The sequence below is a fragment of the Crinia signifera genome, chromosome 9 (assembly GCF_055691185.1).
Source record: "Crinia signifera chromosome 9, ASM5569118v1, whole genome shotgun sequence".
NCBI classification, from domain to species: domain Eukaryota; kingdom Metazoa; phylum Chordata; class Amphibia; order Anura; family Myobatrachidae; genus Crinia; species Crinia signifera.
In genome coordinates this window covers 100,062,960-100,088,624 of record NC_139225.1, presented here as the reverse complement: position 1 = coordinate 100,088,624, position 25,665 = coordinate 100,062,960, and the positions used below count along the sequence as shown (strand labels likewise).

The following is a 25,665-nucleotide window of genomic DNA, read 5'->3' as shown; positions in this document are numbered from 1 at the left end:
CTGTAGGCATGTTTATAATTACTGTCAAATACATACTGTTACAAATCTATTATAAACTGACTTTAATACATTAGTGATATCTATTTCAGAACTTTTTTAATTAACACATTTTTAGAAGAGAAAGCTACATGTGGATGCCTATAGCGGCAGCCTGTCCGTGTGGTGTGTCTAGTAAACCAATGTGGCATCTCATGCAACTAAACCAATTCAATTAGCTGCAGTAATTAACCAATAAACATTGACAAATATCAGTAAACACAGCCAAAATCATGTAATTTTTTTCTATCTGAATACTGAACAGTGGGAAGCTCCAACCATGCACCCATTTAGACCATTTGGGAGGCTAGCTAAAACAGTGAGGGACAGATGTTCTAAGCTTGAAAAGTGATAAAATGGAGAGTGATAAACCATCAGCCAATCTGCTCCTACCTGCCATGTCACATGGCAGGCAGCGGTGGCTGCAAGCATGTAGCGCTATTTGCCAGGTGGCGGGGCTTGAAGGAAGCGCTGTTGAATTTGAAAAGACTGGCCGGATGCTGATTGGTTGAGATAATTCAGTCAATCTGCGTCCGGCCAGTCTTTTCAAAATCAGCAGTGCTTCCTTCCCGCCCAGCAAATAGCGCTACAAGCTCCCAGCCACCGCTGCCTGCGCGGGGGGGGGGGATTATTTTGCCCAGGGCCCGGGCTATTGTTAAGAGGGCCCTGCCTGCTGTGGGGAGGCATGTACTGCAGGGAATATACAGTAGTAGTAACATTCTGTACTCTATATGGGTGTAATGGTCTGCAATTTATAGACATTTTGCTGCCAGGTGAGTAACTTTATATACACGTATGGGGCCATGTACCTGGCCAAGGGTGTGCAGAGCCTACTCATTTCATCAAACACAATGGAATCCCAGCTGTTATGGAATTACTGAGTCTGAGTATGCTTAGTCAGTCCTCTGATACCCCTTTCACATTGCACTTTAAAAACGGTATATTGCCGTTTTTTTCCCATTTTAAAACGTTTAAGGCTGCAATGTGAAAGTGCCAAAGTTGATTTACCGGTTAAAGATAACCGGTATTTCAACACGGTTAAAAAGCAGAGTCCTACACATTTTAAAGCCGTTTTTTAGGCAGTGTGAATGGCTCTATTTCAATGGCTTGAAACGTGCCCCTTGGGGGTTAAACGGGTTGAATTTTGAATGGTATTAAATGATTTTTAAAACGGTTTTCACCTGCAATGTGAAAGGTCTCAAGGCTCAGACCCGTTTTAAAGTCCCATTTAAGAATACCGTGTCATTACCCATGTCTGCAATGTGAAAGTAGTATCAATTACTGTGACATTCATATAGAAATACATGGTTGTTTTGTAATATTGGTTCTTTCAGACCGGGTCGCACAGCTGCGTATTCGCAGGCCAGACGATTATCGATAGATTGCAAGGTGATTGACAGAAAGCTGGCGTTTGGGGCGCTCTTCTGGGAGTGTGGGGGAAAAATGCAGGTGTACCAAGGTATTTTAGTGACGTCAGATCCGGCCTTATATGACTGAAGAATATAGATTAAAATAAAAAAGTTGGAAATTAAATTTCCAGAAGATTCAGCCAAATGCACTTTACAACAAGTAACATTATTCATTCCATTTTCCAACCAAGTCTCAAATAGCACTACACAAATAATTAGCATAGTTAATTCCAGAGGGGATAACTGATGTTCGAATAGCCCAGGATTGCCTCTGCTAATAATACTACTACTAATAATAATGTTATAGTAGATGACACCATAACAAAGTGTCATTTGCCGTAGTAGAGAGAAGACAGGGGCAGTAGAGGCTCCCCGGTCCATTGCGGTTACAGGGAGTGCGCGCAGTGTAGCAGCATTACGGCAGCAGGACTAGCTGCGGTGAGTGAGGCTGCAATGTGCGGCCAGTAGAGCCTAAAGCTGGCGCCGGGTTACACCATGAATTTCCGGGGTCTTTTCCAGGACTTCAACCCCAGGTGAGCTGATCTATGACGGCGCTGGGAACCGGGGCAGGCGTCGCTGATGCACGATCTAAAGAGATCAGGAACGGTGAAACAGAGCGGCAGGCTCCGGCCTAGATAGTGGGGAGGAAGTGGCGGAGGAGGGGACGGTGAGGCTGCACAGCCAGGCTCTGCGGGAGATCAGACCTGTGTGCTCAGGAGAGATTGTGCTGACTGCTATTGGTATACAATCCCTTCATGTACATAGCCTGAAGCTCGCTAATATTTCTGCCTTCACCCAGTCCCTGCACTCCTCATCTCTCCCTGCTCCGTGCTCACCCTATCTACCCCCACACCGTGTTCACCCCATCTCTCCCCGCACTGTGGTCACCCCCTGCACCGTGCTCGCCCCATCTCCCCCTGCACCGTGCTCGCCCCATCTCCCCCTGCACCGTGCTCGCCCCATCTCCCCCTGCACCGTGCTCGCCCCATCTGCCCCTGCACCGTGCTCGCCCCATCTGCCCCTGCACCGTGCTCGCCCCATCTGCCCCTGCACCGTGCTCGCCCCATCTGCCCCTGCACCGTGCTCGCCCCATCTGCCCCTGCACCGTGCTCGCCCCATCTGCCCCTGCACCGTGCTCGCCCCATCTGCCCCTGCACCGTGCTCGCCCCATCTGCCCCTGCACCGTGCTCGCCCCATCTGCCCCTGCACCGTGCTCGCCCCATCTGCCACTGCACCGCGCTCGCCCCATCTGCCCCTGCACCGCGCTCGCCCCATCTGCCCCTGCACCGCGCTCGCCCCATCTGCCCCTGCACCGCGCTCGCCCCATCTGCCCCTTTCACCGCGCTCGCCCCATCTGCCCCTTTCACCGCGCTCGCCCCATCTGCCCCTTTCACCGCGCTCGCCCCATCTGCCCCTTTCACCGCGCTCGCCCCATCTGCCCCTTTCACCGCGCTCGCCCCATCTGCCCCTTTCACCGCGCTCGCCCCATCTGCCCCTTTCACCGCGTTCGCCCCATCTGCCCCTTTCACCGCGCTCGCCCCATCTGCCCCTTTCACCGCGCTCGCCCCATCTGCCCCTTAATGAACCTGCATACAAAGTGTTTGATTGTGAAATGAACACAAATTGTTCACAACACATCTGTTTGACTGTTTGTCACACCCCCATTACCTTCCATATACGCACACTGCACTCTGCATCCCGAATCCCCACTGTGACAGATGGCAGTAAACTATCGCCGTACAAAAAACATTGGCATAGCTTCAGGCTGTGTGCAACTGTGGCCTAGCTACACCTACCCATTTCTGTCTGCGTACAGCATCACCAGCCAATGTGTTAGGTGACAGGGCACAAATCATTAGCACCTACATTTTCCCATCTTTGGCCTAAAATAAACGGTACTTGTGTAGTTTCACGGCGGTAGTCAGCCTAGCGTCCCTGTCAGAATCAGCGTAGTGTTCCCGCGGCCAGCGTCCCTGTCAATATCAGCGTAGTGTTCGCAGCTATCCGGAGCTTACGTAGTTAGCGTAGTCAGTCAGGCGTCCTTGTCAGTATCAGCGGCGTGTTCGTGGCTAGCCGGAGCTTAAGCTTACGTAGTTAGCGTACTCAGTCAGCATTACGCAGTTAGCGTAGTCAGTCAGCGCTTATTACATTGTGTGTGACCATTTTAACCTGCCTGACATGACAGGTGTGATTGTGTTCCTGAAACACCACCACTATCACGTCTGCCCGAAGCGCGGCGAGCGTATGCGGTACGCGTCCTCCAGACCTGTTCATACCCCCACTATCCACATCGAGCCCGAAGCGTGGCAAGCGGACGCGGAATACACGTCAAGTAATGCGCGTACACTCGCCACATTTTATAAAATCAACTCCACGTTGATGTGGATAGTGGGGGTATGAACAGGTCGGTAGGACGTGTACCGCTACCCATTGCGGGGCTCGCTGCGCTCACCATGCTTCGGGCCGGCGTGGATAGTGGGGGTTTGAAATGGGGGCATTTGCCAGTATCTAACATGGAGCACTGTCAAAGGCATCCTTTATTGTGCATGAGATGCACTTGCGCACCGCACCGCCCCCCCCCCCCCCCCACACACACACACACACACACTTTGTACAGGAAACGCACGTGCTACTGAACCCCTAACTCTGTCCGTCTCCCTGAAGCGGACACAGGAAGGGTTGCCGTTCCCTGCCGCAAGAATTACTAAGACGCACAAGCATCTGAGACGCTCCTGCATCTCCGACAGATGGAGAGCCTCTCCACCGGCGTCCACCAGCGCAGGGGATCTGGTGGTTACCGGCGCAGTGTGAGAGGCGCTCACTAAGCTTGCCGGGGACAGAGCTGCAGCTCCCGGGGACACTGCGCTGAATACACAGGGCTGCTGCGGGGACACTACGCTGACTACGCTAGGCAGCCGTTGGGCTAGGCTGACAACGTAGCTTAGCCTATGCTGAAAACGTAGCGTAGCCTGCCACCATGAAACTACACAAGTACCAAATAAACTTTTGTTTTATGCTGTTATTTAACGTAAATATGTTTACTGTATTTATGTGTTTCTTTTCTTGTGTTTTGCAGTAAATTCCTCATATACGCATGTTTGTTGCTATTCTCTGTTCTCCTGTCCCTGCGCCTGGACGGCATTATTCAGTGGAGTTACTGGGCGGTATTTGCACCAGTATGGCTGTGGAAACTAATGGTCATTGTAGGAGCCTCAGTGGGCACAGGAGTGTGGGCACGGAACCCTCAGTACAGGTATTGAGCAAATATAACAAATAACTTATATCATAATGCAGTATTTAGAGATTTTTCACTTTATTGATATATTCCTCTACACTGTATTTAGTAATGAGTTGGCTATTTATTCAGTGAAGCTCTTAGATTGTCATTACAAATATATAAAATGTGAAAAAAAATATTTTACATTTTATTTAAAATAAAAAGAAAATCGCATGTACATAAGTATTTACAGCATATGCTCAAAACTTTGTTGATGCACCTTTGGCAGTCTGGGCTCTGGCTGGGCCATTCAAGGAGATTCACAGAGTTGTCCTGAAGCCACTCCTTTGATATATTGGCTGTGTGCTTATAGTCCTTGTCGTGGTGAAAAATGAACCGTCACCCCAGTCTGAGCTCGAGAGCGCTCTGGAGAAGGTTTTCATTCAGGATGTCCCTGTACATTGCTCTATCCCTTTCTATCACGTTCCCTCTATCCTGACTAGTCTCCCAGTTCCTGCCACTAAAAACATCCCCACAGCATGATGCTGCCACCACCATACTTCATGTAGGGATAGTATTGGCCTGGTGATGACCGGTGCCTGGCTTCCTCAAAACATGATGCCTGGCATTCATGCCAAAGAGTTCAATCTTTGTCCTATCAGACCAGAGAATTTTTTTTTCTCATGATCAGAGAGTCCTTCAGGTGTATTTTGGAAAACTTCAGGTGAGCTGCCTTGTGCTTTTTGCTAAGGAGTGACTTCCATTTACCCACTCTATCATACAGGCCTGATTGGTGGATTGCCATAGAGATGGTTGTCCTTCTAGAAGGTTCTCCTCTCTCCACGAAGGAATGCTGTAGCTGTGACAGAGTGACCATCGGTTTCTTTATCACCTCCTTGACTTGGGCCCTTCTCCCCAGATTACTCAGTTTAAATGGCCGACCAGCAATGTGGCGGCACTCACTTGTAGTCAAAAAGGTGTATTCAAAACATGGTGTAAACAAAAAAACAAGGTCAGCAGAGGGTGGGTCCACAGTTTCGGGGTTTACACCTCTTCATCACGACGGCTTACTTGAGTGTACAAACCGTGGGAAAGCAAACCTTCATCAGGACAGCTGACATGAGAGTCAAAACCATGAGATAACACTTCTATTTGGTGTTGACTAGTGGCAAGGGTGGCCAATTAGGATCGGCAGGATCCCGGGATTTGGCCCCAAAATGTCCGGGAGTATCCAATCCTGGGATTTTGGGATTAGACTGCGTAGACTGCAACGTCTTGTCACAGCTGGGCGCTCCCAGTCGCACTGTAAATCCTGGCCTCCCCTCCTGCCCATCTAATGCTGCCGCTACCTGCCCGGAGGCACCAGGCAGGCACCCCCACAGCGCTGCTCTCTGCCCTGCTCCCGGTCGCCGTCCTGCCCATGTAATTAAATCTGTGGGGTGTTTTTATGGATGCCAATCTCGAGAATCCCGGGATTGAGCATTTTTGAATGCAGGAGGACCTAGGTGAGTTGGATTTCCTTCCACAAGGTCCCCCATGGATTTCTTCGGACCCGAACGGGACACAGACGCCGCCGACATGGACCTGGACGTCGACATGGAGCCAAACGCCGGCATGGACGGGGAGCAGCACCAGGACACCGGACCAAGACCCAGGGACCTACCTACGGGCTCAAGATAGGTAAGTATCGGTATGTATGGGCTTTGGATGTATTAAAGTTTTATTTTTATTGTGTGTCAGTGTGTTTATTTGACTATTTTTATTACTGTGGAACTACAAGTGCCAGCGGGCCCTTTAATGCCCCGCATGCTGGGACTTGTGGTTCTCCAAGTCCCAGCTTGCGGGGGAGGCTTGCTGGGACTCATAGTTCCTCAGTAAACGACAATAGTTTTTATTCTATTTTTTTACACTGAAATCAGCCCGGTGACCACCGCACAGGGTCACCGGGGACAGCACCAGGCTTCAGCCTGGTCAGTTAAGTCCAGGAGGGGGGGGGGGGACCCGTTTATTGGGGTGTTTTGGCCGCGGGACCTTATATAATAAGTGTCCCCCGGCTGTGACACTGGTTCTTAAAATATGGGGGACCCCTAGTCATTTTGTCCCCCCGTATTTTGGGAACCGGGCCTGGGGCTGGTTTTAAAAAAAATCGGGGAACCCCTATTTGTCGGGTTTCCTGTTTTTTTTTTTTTTTTTTTTTTTTTTTGGTACTTGTTTCCTAGCACGGCCACAATCGTAAGTAATCGTGTCCCTTAATTAAGGGACACGATTACCCCGATGGACCCGATTTCTTTTGAAATCAGGTCCATTTTGCCGGCTAGGAAACAAAAATCGGGGGCATCGCGTCGGTCGGGACCATTAACATTGGTCCCGACGCGACCGACGCGATGCCCCCGATATTTGCATTGACTTCAATGTTAAAAAAAATTTTAACATTGAAATCTTGTCGGGAACGGTAAAATATCGGGGGCATCGCGTGGGTCGGGACCATTAACATTGGTCACGACGCGATGCGACGCGATGCACCCGATTTTTACATAGGATTCAATGTTAAAAAAAATTTTAACATTGAAATGGTGTAAAAATGTGAAATGGGTCAATATGACCCATTTAACATTATAAATGTCCCCGTCGTCGCCCCACGATAGACGTCAACCCGAAGCGTGGCGAGCGCAGCGAGCCCGCGAGGGGCGGCGGTACGCGCCCTCCGACCTTTTCATGCCCTACTATCCACTAGGGCGTGGAGTGAGAATAGAATAGTGTGGCGAGCGCAGCGAGCCACCGAGCCCGAAGCGTGGCGAGCGCACGCGGATACCTTCACAGGTAAACGCGTCCCTTCGCGGGCTTCACAGGTGTCCGTGGCGACGCGGACACCTGTGAAGCCCGCGAAGGGACGCGATTACCTGTGAAGGTATCCGCGTCCCCTCGCGGGGCTCGCTGCGCTCGCCACGCTTCGGGCTCGGTGGCTCGCTGCGCTCGCCACACTATTCTATTCTCACTCCACGCCCTAGTGGATAGTAGGGCATGAAAAGGTCGGAGGACGCGTACCGCCGCCCCTCGCGGGCTCGCTGCGCTCGCCACGCTTCGGGTTGCCGTCTATCGTGGGGCGCTGTGTACGCGCTTCAATTTGGGGGGGTTTGGAATTTTTTTTATTCAATCCAATGTAAAATTGGGTCCCACGGACCCAATTTACATTGGATTCAATGAAAAAATCGGGTCAAAAATCGGTCGGTCGCGTCGATCGCATCGCATGCGACCAAATCGCATGCGATGCGATCGACCCGATTTTTTTCAGCACGACCACCCCGATCTTAATCGGTGTGGCCGTGCTAGGAAACAAGTACCTTTTTTTTTTTTTTTTTTTTATTACCGGCCCGGCTCTTTCAGCCAGGTGCTGATTACGGCTGTGGGGGGGGGGGGACCCCACACCGTTTTATTTTATTTTACACCTTGCAGCCTGCACGGATCTGACTGGTCCGTGCAGACTTCCTGTAGGAATTCGTATTGGCGGCTGTATAGACGGCCGTTAATACGAATTAATACGACATCGGAGGGTTACAAAGCAGTCGTATTTGACTGCTTTGTAAATTCCCCTCTGGAACACGACTTTGCATACGACGTGTGCAGTCGTAGTCATTCGTATCAAGAATACGAATACAATTTTTTGTATTTGTATTCTTAGTAAATTTCCCCCATAATGTGGTAATGATGACGGAGAGGTGGTGTTTAAATCATAAATTTATTCACAAAATTTCAAAGGCAACCACAGTGAAAGTACTGCGAACCAAGTTAAACATTTTGAAAACATGGGAAGTGTCCTAGCAATCAGCAGACTGCTTCTCTAGATCTTTTTTATGATGGCCTGCAACATTTTTTTAAGCCTTCAAGCCAGCACAATTTTTTAAACGATAAAGTGTCACATCGCAGCTGTCTGGAGGAGCAGCATCTTATGGACCGTTCCATCAAACATGACATAGTTCCTTGGTTCTTAAAAGGCAAAGTTTTTCCTTTGTGACATTGACTTGCATTGCAGTATTTGTAAATTGAATTGCAGTATTTTGTATTGTTCCAGTATTTATTGACTGGTTGCATACACTATACCAGAATCAATAAATTCAATTAGACAGGAACTGTGTTGTATTTAAAAAAAAATATATATATGCTATTGGTCTTTTACATTTTAAATATAAACAAATATATCTACAAAGGTGGGCATTCCTTTTAAATGTATTTCTTCTTTATACTGTATGTATTTAACTCTGTTTTTCTTTATGACTCTGCAGGGCAGAAGGGGAAACCTGTGTGGAGTTTAAAGCCATGCTTATAGCAGTGGGGATTCACTTGCTGCTTCTGATGTTTGAAGTTCTAGTCTGCGACCGAATTGAGAGAGGAAACCACTACTTTTGGCTCCTGGTTTTTATGCCGCTGTTCTTTGTGTCTCCGGTTTCGGTTGCCGCATGTGTCTGGGGCTTCCGGCATGACCGCTCTCTGGAAGTAAGTAAAATTTATCAAATTACAATGGCTTGTATTATTAAAGTTTATTGTACTGAATTGTATTCCTGGCACAGGGGTACAATAATGTTATATTAATATTGTCTGAGTCACTGTGATAGAAGAGACGGGAATTGCCAAACACCAAACAGTGCCACTAGTGTAGCAGGTCCTAGGCAAATCTCACTCAAATGTGTGTCTCACTCACATAAATAAAACAACTGAATATTCTGACCAAACTGTATTGATAGATTACGCTGATCAATTTGCTCTAGGCAGCACTGGGGTTCAACTCCCAGCATGACCATAACTGTGGGGAGTTTAAATACTCTCCTTGTGCTTGCGTGGGTTTCCTCCCACACACGAAAATATACTGGTAGGATAACTGGCTCCCAATAAAAACCAACCTTTTTCATTACATAATTGTATTCTATTTTATCTATATTTCAGAAGATATAGGTAATTTGCCAGTCATTGTAGAACATTTGTCAAGTTTTTTTATTGTTACTGCCCAGTGAATCCTTTAGCCACCACAAGCAACAGAAGAATCATAAAGATAACGTAAAATGAATAAAACGTAACTTCTGTCAATATTTCGTTCCCTTAAAAGACCATTATCAAAACCTTTGCCGCTTTCTCGATGAAGTTAAGAAGACTCTCCATGGTGGTCTGCTAAGGGACCGAAACACTTAGGGAAATTGTGCTATTAACATCATGCGTTATGACCTAAAGATTTGTTTCTGATGTACCCTTGTCAGTAAAGGGATCCTCTTATTAGTCTCTAGTATATCCAAGGCTCTGCATTGTTATTATAATCTCGTCTTTCCTAATGTAGATGTCTCCTTCCTCTTTTAGAAAGTCTCCCACAGTAAAGTTTTGATGTTTTCTCTTTACAGCTGGAAATCTTGTGCTCTGTTAATATATTGCAGTTTATATTCATTGCGCTGAGACTTGACGGCATCATTACTTGGCCATGGCTAGTAAGTATTGTTTTTCATTTTCTAACCTGATAGAGCATTAAAGTATAATTAGTTACATGAAAAATAAATAACTGCATATATAACCAGTGTTTTTCTGTTTAGGTGGTTTGTGTTCCCCTCTGGATTCTGATGTCTTTCCTATGCTTGGTAGTATTGTATTATATTGTGTGGTCTGTCCTCTTCTTACGCTCCATGGACGTCATAGCAGAACAAAGAAGGACTCATATCACTATGGCAGTCAGCTGGATGGCGATAGTTGTGCCATTGCTCACTTTCGAGGTTATTTCATTGTTTTATTACATTGTATTTTTTTATTCAAAAGTTAGAGATATGTTTTTTTTATCACATTGTGTCTTCATGCTGGGTGACACCTTTAAAATGAGAAGAGATTATTGAACCCTTTGAGTGCCCAGTGTATTTGTCAAAATAGGTGTGAACATTGCCAAGCAAACATTTTTATTCATGATGGCTTGTAATGTTTACCTTATAAATATAATCTTTTTTTTACAGAATATTTTTTTATTTGAATTTATTTAACAAATGTGAGTGACGCTGGTATTTTTTAACGGATATTTGAACATTACTCACAGATGGCACTCAAAGGGTTAAACTCTGCTTGTCAAATCCGCCAGTAATGTGTAGTTTGCTGTTTTTAAATTGTTTTTTAAATCGTAACAGTGTAGGGGAAGAGTGGCAAAGAAAAAGTGGTCAAAACCTTTAAATTGAGTCCTACAGATGTATGTTATGGCCTAATCCAATAGTGTGCAATGAGCGGCGCTCATACCTGCATGCTCTGCCACCGTTTTATTATACCCTTATAACAAAACTGTGGGTGGGATGTGTTGTGCCACAGCTGCTGCAGGTCCACTTACTGTGCACACCTGGTCTTAAGCCCCCATACACACTAGGTGATATCAATATCACCCAGAAAGCCCTGTCTGAGCAATATTTGTGGACAATGTCGTTAACGATGCTTGCTCTCGCATTGTCGGTTACGACCCTTGTCCAAGCATGCCCAGACGAGGGAGGTTATTAACGATGGGCATGTTGCAGCACGACTGTCACCCCCCCTACCGTCCCTAACCACGGTGCAGGCATCGGCAAGAGTGTATGCCCTTACCGATGCCTGCCCCCCCTGCCAGGGGGCATCCATTAGAGCAGTGGTTCCCAAACTGTGCGCCGCGGCTCCCTGGGGTGCCGCAGCACAGTGACAGCGGTGCCGTGGCGCCAGTGTCCCTGTCTAAAGGCAGGCAAGGTGAAATTAGTAGAGGAAGGTGCAGGAGTGAGCACCGGCCGGGTACAGGGAGTACACGCCGGGAGTTGGACGGAAGTGAGCGCCGTGCGGATGCAGGGAGTGAGCGCTGGGAGGGGGATGAGAGTGAGCGCTGGGCGGGTTCAGGGATTACGCACCGAGAGGGAGGCGGGGACTGGGAATGAGCGCCGGGCTGGAGGTGTGAGTACTGGGAGGGGGGCGGGGACTGGAGGTGAGTGCCGGGCTGGAGGTTCGGACGGCGGGATGAGTCCAGTCAGTGACCTGTCTTAGTAATCAGCCTGCCGCAGCGGGGGAACGTTGACCAGGTGACTTATGGTGCTTCCTGTGCCTGGGCTCAGACAGTGGTGGCTGTTGGAGTGTGCACAGCAAACAAGTGTCCTCCTAACAGGGGAACACTGTTGCATAATAGTAGTGAGCTACGGGAGGCTCTAAGGGTCAGCAACCCTAGGCCCCCCTCTCTGATGGGGCCCCGCTCCAACCGCTGATTAAATCTGTCAGCAATCTGATCCGCACGCTGCTCCACTCTCACTGTCAGCCATCACAACCAGCAGTGCTTCAGAGCCACGGCTGGCATCTGCGATATGTTAACCTGCAGACTGCAGGGAAGGAGACAGGATCCTGCCTCCCGCCCTGGCCATCACCTGCCCACCTGCTGTCTAGGATAGAAAATATGCAGGTTTATGCTTTATATTTTAATATTATGGGTAACAGTGAGGTGTAGCTGTGATGGGGGGACAGAGGTGTAAGGATGACGGGAGATGGAGAGATGCATCGGTGACAAAGGGATGGAGAGGTGCAGGGATGGAGAGGTGCAGGGGTAGGGATGGAGAGGTGCAGGGATAGGGATGGAGAGATGCAAGGGTTGGGACATTGATACGTGTGTAGGGGCCATAGCAATAGTGAGGCATGGCCCCATTAGTCGCTCTTGCCTTGCCTTGGCTTGCCACCATGCTGGATATTAATCAGTAGTTATGGGCCTTGGTTCTCACCGGAGAACACTGTCCCTGACAGATTGCTCAGCGCATAGCACTGACACATTGCTGTGTACTGAGCGATCTAGCATTTCCCATGTGTAGGCCCCTTAAAATGATCAGATTTGCTCGGCTACTCAAAATAGCAATGACCTGGTTCTTCTTTCATCTTACTACAAACCATTAACCTCGCTATAAAATTGATTGTATTTTATTCATGAATTTTTTGCACAGGCCACCTAGTTACTCATAATAATGATTTTGGCTTAAGGGTGCCTTGAAAAAGCTATCGAGACCCAAAGGGTGCCATGGACTAAAAAAGTTTGGGAACCTCTGTATTAGAGTGTATGGCCTTTAATATGGAATAGATATATAGTCACTGGGTGATTTATCTTTTGGATTATCATATCCAGTTGCCAAATGTAAGGTAGAGGAGTCTGTTTTTTGCTTTGTGGACTCTTGATTATCTTTATTTTTCCTCTATTTAGCCTCCTCCCATGTAACATATGTCTCCTATTTGGCTTTGACTGTGGTATACAAGAAATTGTTATATAGTATAATGGATCGACTTTGTCTAGATTGACAATCACGTGGTCTCTCACAAGTGGTCGAATAAGTCTAGTTGGATGCCTACAAATGGTCGGATTATCAGTAACAAGATTGATGCAAGCAAAATTCTGTGGTCGTCAATGACGACAGGATTTTGTTGGTGTCTGATGATATGGACATCATATAAGTGTACCACATCCCCACGTATGGCTCACTATGCTTCGGCACAGTGACCCGCTGTGCTCGGCACACTTTTATTCTCCCCTATGTCCACTGGGATGGTAAAGTATTAACAAATCAGTTAGAAATCCCCCCCCAAAAATCATGATAAACTTGTCAACCACGTTCCCGTCAACCTTTTGTCGTTTTATCTGTTAGTGTTGATTTTAGATGCTGCCGACCATTTTTAGGCATCTAACTAGATGCGTTCGACCATTAATGTTTGACCATGTGATTCCAATCTGGACCTTGTTGAAAATGACATTTGGTGTATTATGCAGTTTTATATTTTAGACAAGAATTGTAACTAGAGCCCCCAGCCTCTTCTTGGTCCCACCCACTGCTGCTCAGTGACACCATCTGGCAGGCGGTGAACAGCTGTGATATTTTGCCTTCATCTACTGCAGCCTGCACCCCCTAGAGACTGCACTGCCCTTTCTTTCCCTGTCCTGTCCTTCTCTTTCCATTTTCCACCATCCATTTTCATTTTTCCTCTTGATAATTTGATAGCGGGAAATATTTTCTCCTAATTCTGTGCTATCTCTTTAGGAAACAGACCGGAAAACTGCACTTTATCCTTGCCTGCTCTAAAAAAAATTCTGTTTTTGTTAATTAAATAATAGTATTATAAATGTTTTCTTCCTTTTTATTTTAGATTCTACTTGTTCATCGATTGGACGAACATAATTTGTTCTCCTACATCCCTATCTTTGTCCCCCTCTGGCTTTCGTTAATTACCTTGATGGCGACGACATTTGGGCAGAAAGGAGGGAATCACTGTAAGCATATATATAATAGTGATCACATTTATGCATGATAATACCACTACTTGTTTAGATCTCAAAGTATTTTCCTTTTAACCAAAATCTTTGCAGGGTGGTTTGGTATTCGGAAAGACTTCTGCCAGTTCCTGCTAGAGATTTTCCCTTTCCTGCGGGAATATGGCAATATTTCGTATGACATTCATCACGAGGACAGTGAAGATGCTGAGGAAACGCCTGTACCGGAGCCTCCGAAGATTGCGCCAATGTTCCGTAAAAAGACTGGTGTTGTTATTACGCAGAGCCCGGGGAAGTACGTCTTACCGCCTCCCAAACTGAGCATTGACATGCCAGATTAAGTGGGCTTACTCTTGACCACGAAAAGGTGCCCTTGCCTGATCGAAACGAGACTGTATGCGCTACTGATCTCACTTCCTTTTCTGTTTTTTTATTTTTCTTTACACTCATATTTTTTATGAAGTCTACTTTAAAATGCAGCATGACATTACTTTTCTGTTCTGCTGCATTGAGATCTTTCCCTGACCATGTCAGCTAAGCTAATAGATCTATATATTCATTTAATACTATGGACTCCTAAGAGGATAATGTAATATAAATTGCCTGCCATTTGTCATACCTGTAAAGGCTTTTTGTTTATTGTACAATCTGTGTGTGCAAGGAACCTTCACTTTGGAAACAAATATTGCATCTCTTAAAATAACCACTAGCAAAACCATGTTTCTCTGTTTGGAAAAATTACTTTATTGGAATGTTCGTACCTGAGAAACAAGCTTCGTATTCTGTCCATCCTGAAACCAGTCCAATTCAGGATTTTATACTTGTACTGTAGGTGTATGAACAATGGTTGTCTGTACAGTATTTATAAGAACGTTTTAGCAATGTAATATATTCTGTTGAAAATTATACTTATGTACAGTATAAATTGATAAATACAGAGTATTTTTTTTAATAAATAAGGTTTGTTTGTAAAAAATTATCAACTAAAAAACTTGTTTGCAGAAAAGTCAGTTATAATTTAAATGCTCCAGCGAAATGTTTCGCTTAAATTGCCAGTAATTGTTTTTCACACTGTTTATTCAGACTTTAATTCAAATCACTTTATATGTAAAATATCATAGATATCAATATGAATGTTAATAAATTATAAGACTGTAAAACTGTTGCTTATGTAGTTATACAGCGTAAGTCTAGTGTTCACTCAATTCTTTAGATATCTTTGAACATCTCTTGATGGTGCTTTATTATTATTATTTTAGCCTTTGTCCATTCAGAAGTGTTTTATGCTGCCATTTAGCAATATATATATTTATGAGCAATATATATATATATATATATATATATATATATATATATATATATATATATATATATATATATATATATATATATATATATATATATATATATATTTATGAGATTTTGTATTGTTCTACCTGTCAAGAAGAAGGTATTTACACATTCCTTGCCTGGCATGGTCGTATCAGATGCAACACCACCAGGCTGGGCTTTCCTCACAAAGGGAGAAATTTACTAAGATGGGAGTTCTACTTCAGATGAGATGTTGCTGTGGGAAACCAATTAGAATGTACATCTTATTTATTTAGCATCTTCTAGAAGATAATAGATAGAATCTGAATGGTTGCCCGTAGAACATCCAATCTTAGTCAATTTTCCCCAAAGTATGTTACAATGTACCCGTATGGCCTCCAATGTGAGTAATTAAGGGCCTGATTCAAATTTGTACATCAATAGAATTTACATTTTTGTAGGCTATGAATTGTGCATTGATAGGTTGTCGGTTATCGCGCTCCGATCCCTTGTATGTGGGGGCAGCTTAACTGAGTTGTCCACACTCAAAGTCAGAATAAATAGTAGGTTGTAGTTAAGCGCTCACCTTGTAACTCCTAATGTGTATGTGGGTGTGTTAGAGGTTTAAGAAGGCTAGTGAGAAAGTCGTGATTGCAATAAGAAATGTTTATTAAAGTAATGTACAATAAGAAGTTGAAACATACAAGTTAGTATGTGGGTGAATGTCAGCAAAGTCAATAACCACATGATGAGCCTCGAGGGAATGGGGTAGCCAGCAGGTTCCTTTCTACCATAAGTCTTATGCAGACTTATGTCTCATCTGAGGTAGGTAAGTCTCTGAGCTGCAGACTGGATGAGCCCTGCAGTATTTGTGGTCCTGCGGGGTGTAAGAGTGCCAGCAGGCCTCTTTACCATACTTCGGAGCCGTCACAACTGCATACACTTTCGCAACTCATACACAGTGACATTAACTGCTCGATTAGGTCTATAGCTATACAGACTGGATATGTCAGTATCGATGCAGATGCCATGTTTCTCTGCATACATACAGTAATTGCAGCCATGTGGGGCAGCAGTGTAGTAACTTTTGACTGTGGATACAGGATAATTACAATTGACCATCAGTACATAGGCAGGCAGGCTATATCTGGCACTGAGGTATTTAACCCTTTGTCGGACCTGAAATATTTTGTGGGACAGCAATATTGTAATACACAACTGTGGACATTGGACAAAACCCCCCTCTTTTAAGAGGAAGTGACCACCTGAAATAAGCAGGCAGGTTATACCTGATACCTAGGTAGTTAACCCCCTGAACTCCGCAGACTTGAATAGCAGCTATAATTAACCCTAATTATCATCCATACCAAACAGGCAATTTTGCCTCTTGTATCACTAATTGCCACTACTTCCCCTCCCCACCTCTCCCTTCCCATCTCTCTCCCCCCATTCCCTCCCCTCCGTATGTTACTTTTCTTTTCTCCCCTTGTAATGTCAGTCTTGCAGCAATTATTGAAGAGATACATATTTAGCTGCTAATCCATTGGTGACCACACAATTTCGGTATCCAGTCAGCTATCAATGCTCTAATCCGCAGTCAACCAGGCAATTTCTATTCTGGGAAATAAAAACCTCAGAAAATACCACCATACCTCACTGGAAATGCCCAAACACGTTCCGAACTTGCAAGCAAAGTAGTGACGGGCCAGAAAAGTATTCTTGTGGGGGACCCCTGAAGAACATCTGGTGTGGTACGAATAGAGGTATCCCTAAGATAATTGCACTGGACACGCCTACTGCCTGAGCAATACAAGCTGTGATAATACCTACATACTGTTGCTGGGGTAATCTATATCCCTACAGGTGATCCGAACCTGTAGGTGATAAAAACCATTCATTTTCGCCCATAATCACATTGTCCATATGTCAATGATGATAAGGACGTAGTGCGCTGAATGGAGAGTAAAGTGTGAAAAGTGAAAGGTGCCATCACACAACATTTTATATATTATATCTTTCATATTTGTCATACTATTGGTACCCTTTTCTAACTCCTTATACTCTCTTTCTTACTATTGTTAAACTTGGTCAGTATATATTAAAAGATCGTAATAAAAGTTAAGTTTTAAATTAATTCCATATCTACAAATACAAGAGTGCGCCCACAAAGCTCTTTTTCTGTCTTACGTTTGCCCTCCCTTGAGCAAACAAAAACCCACACTTCTCAATAACTCCCTTAAATTGTAAATTCCTGTCAATAACTATGCAATGAAATCCTCACTGTGACCAGACCCTGAAAGGAACTTTTACAAATGCGCAGTCCAATTGCAGCATATGCGCAGTCTGCCTGTATTCACTCAATTGTGAAAACATCAGCAACACGTAAAACTGGCGGATGCATTAAGCCTGGTGAAGAGATACAGTGAAGATAAAGTATAAGGTGATAATGCACACCACATGTAGGCAACTTCCATTTGCTCCAGCTGCTGTAGTATGGTTTTATCATACCCTAACAGCAAAACTCTGGCAGAGCATGCTGGAATGTGTCGATCTTCAGTTGCTGGAGTGCCTGTTGATGTCTACCTCTGCCCCACACCAATAATTACATGATTACCATTACGACTCTCGTACACAACCTCCATCTACCTGAACCATTTACACATGCAAAGCAGATATCAAGATTTGTCCATCCAGGCAGTATTCTGTTCTTAGATGATAGAATTAGATCCCCGTGTGGTTACCTGCTGCTGTATGCCATCCATTTCAAGGTGCAATATGGTGTGGGTTCAGAAATACTATTCTGTAATACATTATTATTGAGTTAATATCACCATCCTGTCGGCTTGAAAAAAAAAAAAAAAAAACAGACCTATAATGCTGAGGTTCTTGGAACCTTGTATATATTCTATAATACATACAGAGTGTTTAAAAAAATTAACTGACACCTTCTCCATCACATGCCCAACATTGCTATTGCTTCTCCCGGAGAGGAGCCTAGAAAAGACGTAAGAAGAGGGTGTTTCCAGAGGACAGAGGCAGAACCGTATGGTTTTTTGCGGCACGCTTGTATATTAAAGATATGTATGGATTATGAGTTAGTTAAAATATAACTTTTATTACACTCGTTATAAAAATAAAGGCGTCAACAAACTGTAATTCAAAATAAGACTAATAGTAGTTAGTGTACATAACCAAAGTGAACATTATATCAATTTCATCCCTGTTCATGGCGAAAATGATTGTTCTACGGTGACCACCCCCGTTGCTGAGTAAGCCCTATTTACATTTATTGTATACTATGCATATAGTATACAATGAATGTTTGTTTTGGTTATGTACACTAACTACTATTAGTCTTATTTTGAATTACAGTTTGTTGACGCCTTTATTTTTATAACGAGTGTAATAAAAGTTGGTACTTATATGTTAGTTGGGCGCCCACTATAGTTACTATGCTCATACCCCCACTATCCATGTTGGCATGGAGTTGATTTTATATAGTGTGGCGAGCGCCATGAGCCACCCTGCCCGAAGCGTGGCAAGCGTAGCAAGCCCCGTGAGGGGACGCGGAATACTAAGCAAATAGCTTAGTGGGTGCCCAACTAACATATATTTACCTAAAAGTTATATTTTAACTAACTCATAATCCATACATATCTTTAATATACAAGCGTGCCCCAAAAACCCATACGGTTCTTCCTTTGTCCTTCTCTGGACACACTCTCTTCTTATAGCTTCGTTGCTGAACTTCTTTGGGAGCACCACCAACATAGTAACGCTGATAATTTTGCTGTAATTAGTCTTATGTTGGTTTTCCCTGATTGTTTCTAATTATCATTTTTTCCAAATAACTGCAGCCTGTGATAAACCCCCTTCTCGCTTTACAGACTAGAAAAGTAGGCATGTGTTGGAGAGACACAGGTGGGATGATGCTTGAAGGATTTGGAGACATGGCTGTAACAAGAAAGAAGCAGTGTCCAGTGGTCTCTATAGGGTGACTGTAGTTTGTGGAGCTGATTGATGTTGTTAAAACAGCAGTAGTCATAAACACTAGATCAGGCTTATTTAGCATTTATTTATATTCCCTTTTAAATCACCTAGAAAACACACTGGTTAATTAGTCTAATTAGGCACAGAAAACTTTTACTTCTATAAGAAACTAATTTACTGATTAGAATATCTGGGATTTGGAAGGAAATGTCAGACAAGGATGGAGAGTAGCACAATACAAATACATTTCTACAGTTTATTTATCAACAGTTTTTAATATAGCGCCCACATATTCTGCAGCGCTTTACAGAGACTATTTGAACATTCACATCAGTCCCTGCCCCAGTGGAGCTTACAATTTATATTCCCTACCACATATACATGCACACACATTCACTCTTGGGTTCATTTTGTTGGAAGCTAATTAACCTACCTGTATGTTTTTGGATTGTGGGAGGACACCGAAGTACCCGGAGGAAACCCACGCAAGTATAATATAATATAATATACAAACTCTGCACAGTTAGGGCCATGGTGGGATGCAAACCCATGACCTCAGTTCTGTGAGGCCATAATGCTAACCATGACACTGTCCATGCTGCCCAGTTATTGACTACATACTGTTTCCAGTTTTTGACAGATTTAATACAAATTGAATGCGAGTTCAATGCACTGTACAAGCCCCCCCCCCCCCCCACAAAAATAACAGTTATGGCAAGAGAGATGACCTGGCACTTTATATAAAGCTAAAAATGTTTTCATTGATCTGGTATAGTTATTTCCCAAAGGTCTATTGCACCTCTTGCAGGGATTGGTTTCACTAACCACCTGGCATAAGAAACAAGAGTGAGATATTTGCCTGGTAGTTATCAGCGGTGCTTTATCTTCCAAATGTAGGGTTTCCCCAGCAGTCACCTCATCCACACATTGCCGTGTATCGCCAAAGTCAACAAGACCTGTTTAGATAACAGACAAAGTGACAAACTGTGATTAAATTACTCATGCTCTTGGCAGGAAATTCACAAACCTTAGGACAGATTGGAGTGGTTGATGTTGTATTACATAAAAGGGGTAGATGTTACAGTGCTAGTGATAGACGGGCCTATTTCAAAATAAATGAAACAAAAATATATTTATTTATATATTTTTTAGTGACGAATTAACCTATAAAGGTAAAGTGCTGTCCTAGAGATGAGATTTCATCCATCTTTCGCATTTGCATGGCTTGTCAGACCAACATTGATTGGAGAAAAGGACAGTGAGAGCAGAAAAGAGGAAGCCATATAGTGTAATGGGAGCTGCAAGGGGCGCAGAGATGATGGAATCAGGGCAATGGAGGAAGCAGGGAGAGAACACTGCTTTTCCTTATTTGTGTAGGCAAGAAGGCACATAACACCAGAGAGTTATGTTCAGTGTCATATTTTAACCATGGGCAGGACTGCAGCCTTAAGGTGCCCATACACGTCCCGATGTGGGCGTTTTGAGCTTAAATAGCACGCATCGCATTGCATGTCTTGTGCATGCGCTGTGCATGCAGTGCGGTGCGATGCAATGCGATGAAAAGCAAGTACAAAAAGTATGTGCAGCACATAGTTTTTTTACTGTGCGATGAGGTGCCGTGGGAGCGCGCACCTCAAAGCACATATCGCACTGCCGGGATCGGTGCGTGTATGGGCACCTTTAGAATGAGAAATGGCTGGTTTTGATGAAGAGCTCTTTTGAAGTGTTTTATACAGTTGCTGAGTTTGAAAGGTAGAGGTAGGGAATGCCGTAGGTATGGAGCACCGTGGCAGGAATGGGAGGAAGTATTTACCTTTTCAGGTGAGGCAATGCATTTGTGGAGCAAAGGAGGCATGTGGGATTGAAAAGGGTGATAAGGCCAATTATGTAAAAGGAAGAGGAATGGGTGTGGGTTTTGTAAGTGAGTATAAGAAGCTTGAAATGGATTAGAAAAGTTAAGCTGAACCAGTGTAAGGCTTTCAAGAGAAAGGAGGTGTATGAAGTACTTTTGGAGAAAAATTGAATTGGGCAGCAGCACTGAGGACCAATTGAAGTGGAGAGAGGCATTTACAGCAACCCAATCTGGAGATGGACAGTGGGTAGATGAGGGTTCATCAAGGATAACTCCGAGACATTGCACTTGGGGGCTAGAGGAGATAATTGTGCCATCAATAGATAGTGAAATTGTGGTAACTGAGGTTATTCGTCAGGTTGGAAGATCATCAGCTGAGACTTATTAAGTTTAAGATAGCAGTGGGACACTCAAGAATAGATAGCAGAGAGACAGTTGAAGATACAAGCGAGGAGAGCTCAGTGGAGATGATATTGGAAATCGAAAGAGTGAATGAGCTGACCTAAAGAGGATGTATAGAGAAAGAAAATTAGAGGTACAAGAACAGAACCTTGAGTGCCACCTACTGTTTGGGGAAGTGCAGGAGAAGTGGTGTCATGAGAGGAGACAGAGAAGGAGTGGTCACAGGTAGGAGGTCAGCCATGAGAGGGCAGTATAATGCAGATGAATTGAGTGATGGATTTTCATGAGGCGAGGATGTAGACACTTCACTCATGAAATTAGGAGGCAAAAGGGAGGAGTGAGATGGGACAGTAGTTGCAGAGAGTGTTAGTATTAAGGGTAGGTTTCTAAAGAATGCTTAAATGCGTGAGCCAGTGCCTGATGATGAGGGAGAGATTGAGGAGGTGTAAAAGATAAGAACAGGTAGAAGTGGTAGTAGAGGAGATTGGAGGGGATATGGTCTAGTGGGAAGGAGGAGGGAGGGAGGGCCAGTTGAGGGCTTTTACTACATCTCAGATAGAGGCAGAGCACATAAATTGGAAGCTTCTCAATCAAATTAGTAATGCCCCTCACGTGCTGAAAGGGAGGGGCTGTGTTAGACTAGTATATACACTAAACATGTATTCCCCAGCACACCAAAGGACATTAACAATAATATTTAAAAGAACACATGGTAGTAGATAATACAGACATCTTAGTTATTGTAAATATATTTGCAAAAACATGGTAAGCCTCCAGTTCAACACTTCTCTGATACTGGAGGTTCCTACACTACATAACTCTGGGCCATATAGCTACTGGCAACATAATAATAGCACATACACATACATCTAACTTGAGAGCCAGCTTACCAGATGTCACCCCTAGATCCTCCTTGTGACACTGCAGAGACCAGCATGCATTGGAGGGCCATTACTAATTTAACCTGCTTTTGGATAGAAAGCTGGTTCCTGTAGACAATTGAGTCTCAGTTGGTGGCAGAAGTGCACAAAATGCATCTAAACCTATCTTTCACTGTCAAAATCCATTAAGCACCTGGGAGAATTATTTTATTATGTTATAAAAGAAAAACAAAATAGTAGACTGCTAATTTGCATGGGTATCATCATTCTACAGACAATTATTTTTGCTGATGTTGGCATATGGACCTAGCTGTATATATTATTAATACACCTGTTGTATAATTCATGTGTATGCTACAGACATGCCAGCCTGAAAATTATGTGTCTAAGTGACATTTGATAATGTGGCACATACAGCCAGACAGAGGCAAAATGTGACTGTGTATGCCAATACATCAATGTATAAAATGATAGCAAAACATATAAAGGAACACAATGTTGGAGCAAATATGATATGTATATAGTATATGGCAACGTTAATTCTCCAATACATTATCACACACACACCAATAAAAATAGACGATCCTTCAACACACAGAAAAGGGGAAGAAGGTGGCATTCAGAGACCATGTACAGCAATGCACCCCTTCTATAATTCTGATATTTCATCTGTGACCTTTATATTCATAAGTATGTGTGTGTGTGTGTATATATGTGTATATATATATATATAGATAGATAGATAGATAGATAGATAGATAGGTAGATAGTGTCCACATCTTACAATTTCCTCTTGGTGCCTGCTCATTAATATGCATATTTCTGGAAATATACAGTACATTCCAGTCATAGTCCAGATAAAGAAGACAATTGTTCCTTTGTTGTACTACTGTATGTACAATAGTTGAAGGATAAAATTTCAAGTGGGATGATAGAAATATCAGGGTTCTTTACTGATGGCCTGAGCCATCGCGGTCAGAGCCAGTACAAGGTTTCTTTGCACCCTAAGTTAAACTTCTGCTTCTGCGCCCCCCCCCCCCCCCTCAACACCACCAATTACCCACTTTTTAGTCAGACAAGTGAAAGTGCATAGTCCATGTCATATGTGTTTCTCATTAAATTATTTGATGGGCACACACATTGGCACCCACAGGGGGTTAATGCTTTGGCCTGCGCAACTTGTATAAAAAGTCTACCCCCAGCTGTGGCATTACCCTGCTGGCTGGTTGGGCCTGGTTATCGTTCAAAAAAAATTCAGGGGACCCCTATTCGTTTTGTCCCCCAGATTTTGGGAACCAGGACTGGCCCTTGGGAATGGTTTTAAAAAATACAGGGAACCCCTATTTCAATTGTTCCCTGATTTTTTTTAAACCAGGACTGGCTCTTAGAGCTTGGGGCTGGTTATGGCCAGGGGGACCCCACTCCGGTGTTTTTTTTAAATCATTTATTTATTTGAAAAATTAAGTGTATTTCTAGGAGTATTTTACCGGCAACTAGCGGCCGTATCCAGCTAATTACCGACAATTAGCATAGTGAATGCCGAAAATATGAATAAAATAGGTGTACTTTCTTATACGAATATGCCTATTTTATTTCCCTTAGAAAATTCCCCCTCTGTATTTAAAAGAGTAGAAATAGTGTAATATCCATGTTGATAAGGCCGAAATTGTCTGCAGACTGTCTCTATAAGAATATTGTGCCTGAATACTAAGCCTATATGTCACAATGGTCCCACAAGAAAATGGCGCCCGAACATTAGATCATTATGCAAGGACTGGACAGCACAACACATGTGGCTCAGATGCTATCCACACTACCCACGGACTGGAGGTGGGAGTCCCCAAGCATCATCAAGGCTGCAGCCGAATCCCAAATAGATTTTACCATCACGCGCACATGCGGACTGCAGCACCCCAGAAGGGGTGGAAGTGATGCTGCCACATCCTGCCGGATGGGAAGTGCTGAGCACTCTCCGGTTTATTAATATTATAGCCTTAATAATACTTATTTTTAGACTGCCTGGCTTGGCTGCGATTCGACAGATCTCTCCTGCTCCCTACAGTGTGATGAGCACAGAACCACTCATCACATTGGACCTGCTCTGAAATACATTTGGCCGCTTTTTATGCGATTGATCGCCGCAATCGCCTTAAAAGTAACCAAATTGCATGTATTTCGCCCCCTAGTATATAGGCACCTTGACAGTCACTGTCTGTGAGATTAAAATGTGTTATTTCCTTGTATTTCTACAATCAGAAAAATACATTTATTTTTATTTGATCATTTTCACATTTACTGACAAAAAAGCCCCCAAATCTATCTGTCCCCTACATTTATTACAGTATTTGTCTGTTTCACATGCAAACAGTGACATAAATGCTGATATCAGTGTGTCCATTACTTTACATAGCAGAATGTTCAGACTCAGGATAATTCCTTCCACAGCTCTATACTGCTTTTATATCCCAATTCCTAAGGATCACAGAAACAAGTAACAATATGTAGAGCACTTCCTTTTATTAATAATCCTGTTATGAAAGTGTACAATGTGAGGCTTCAACCCTCTAAATCACTATAATAGCGCCACAGACTGCAAACGCAAGGAAACAGGGAAGTTGCTGAGAGATGAAAATCTAAATTAGGACGACAGATGTGGTGTGTTAGGCAAAATCCTATTTCATGCACGGACTGCTTTTGTGACTTCTGTTCCTTCTGCCCTACTTCAGTATCAGTTCTTCATTGAATGTCAGAAAGTAGATACAGTACCTTCTATAGCCGACATTGGTCTTCCATGTATTTGTGTTATTACTATTAAGTCCGCTTGAAGCAAAAGCTTTCAAAGCTAGTCTGCTATCTTCTGTGTTTGTGCATGTGTGAGACAGGGATGTAGTTCCACTCCCTACCTGCAGATGGCAGTGTTTCGGAGACTCACGGACACTAGACTAGCATCTCAGCCTCTGATCTTTTGTCCAAAGTCTCATGGGACTTAGTAAACTCCCATTAATGCACTCATAGGAGTGCACAGCAGGGCCGGCGCCACCACTAAGCAAATCTAGGCATTTGCCTAGTGCGCCGGCCACTGGAGGGCGGCATTTTGCCCCCCCCCCCCCGTGCCACGGGGGTACCTGTCCTGCGGCTGTGTATATAAAGCTTGTGGCAGCGGGGGGGGGGGGGGGGGGGTCCCTGCAGTCAATAAGAAATAGAGCGCTATCCGCCTGGCTACGCGGAAGCGCTTCTGTTGTGGAAACACTGGCCGCACGCTGATTGGCTGAGATTCAGCCAATCAGCGAGCGCCGTGCGGCCAGTGT

The 25,665-nt window shown here is 44.2% G+C and overlaps 1 protein-coding gene across 1 annotated transcript; it reads left to right on the top strand.

Moving 5' to 3' along the window:
* The first annotated feature begins 1,816 nt into the window (after positions 1–1,816).
* Positions 1,817–15,255, top strand: TMEM185A (transmembrane protein 185A). Its single transcript, XM_083159447.1, has 7 exons — positions 1,817–1,978; positions 4,522–4,698; positions 8,943–9,153; positions 10,047–10,130; positions 10,233–10,409; positions 13,798–13,921; positions 14,018–15,255. Exons 1-7 carry the CDS (start codon positions 1,941–1,943, stop codon positions 14,260–14,262), a joined length of 1,056 nt encoding a protein of 351 aa, XP_083015573.1. The 5' UTR covers positions 1,817–1,940; the 3' UTR covers positions 14,263–15,255.
* The last annotated feature ends 10,410 nt before the right edge of the window (positions 15,256–25,665 follow it).

Coding starts and splice junctions, on each gene's coding strand:
- TMEM185A (XM_083159447.1), top strand. CDS start 1,941: ATGAATTTCCGGGGTCTTTTCCAGGACTTCAACCCCAG. Junction 10,131..10,232: donor TCATTACTTGGCCATGGCTA/GTAAGTATTGTT, acceptor TTTTCTGTTTAG/GTGGTTTGTGTTCCCCTCTG. Junction 13,922..14,017: donor GCAGAAAGGAGGGAATCACT/GTAAGCATATAT, acceptor AAATCTTTGCAG/GGTGGTTTGGTATTCGGAAA.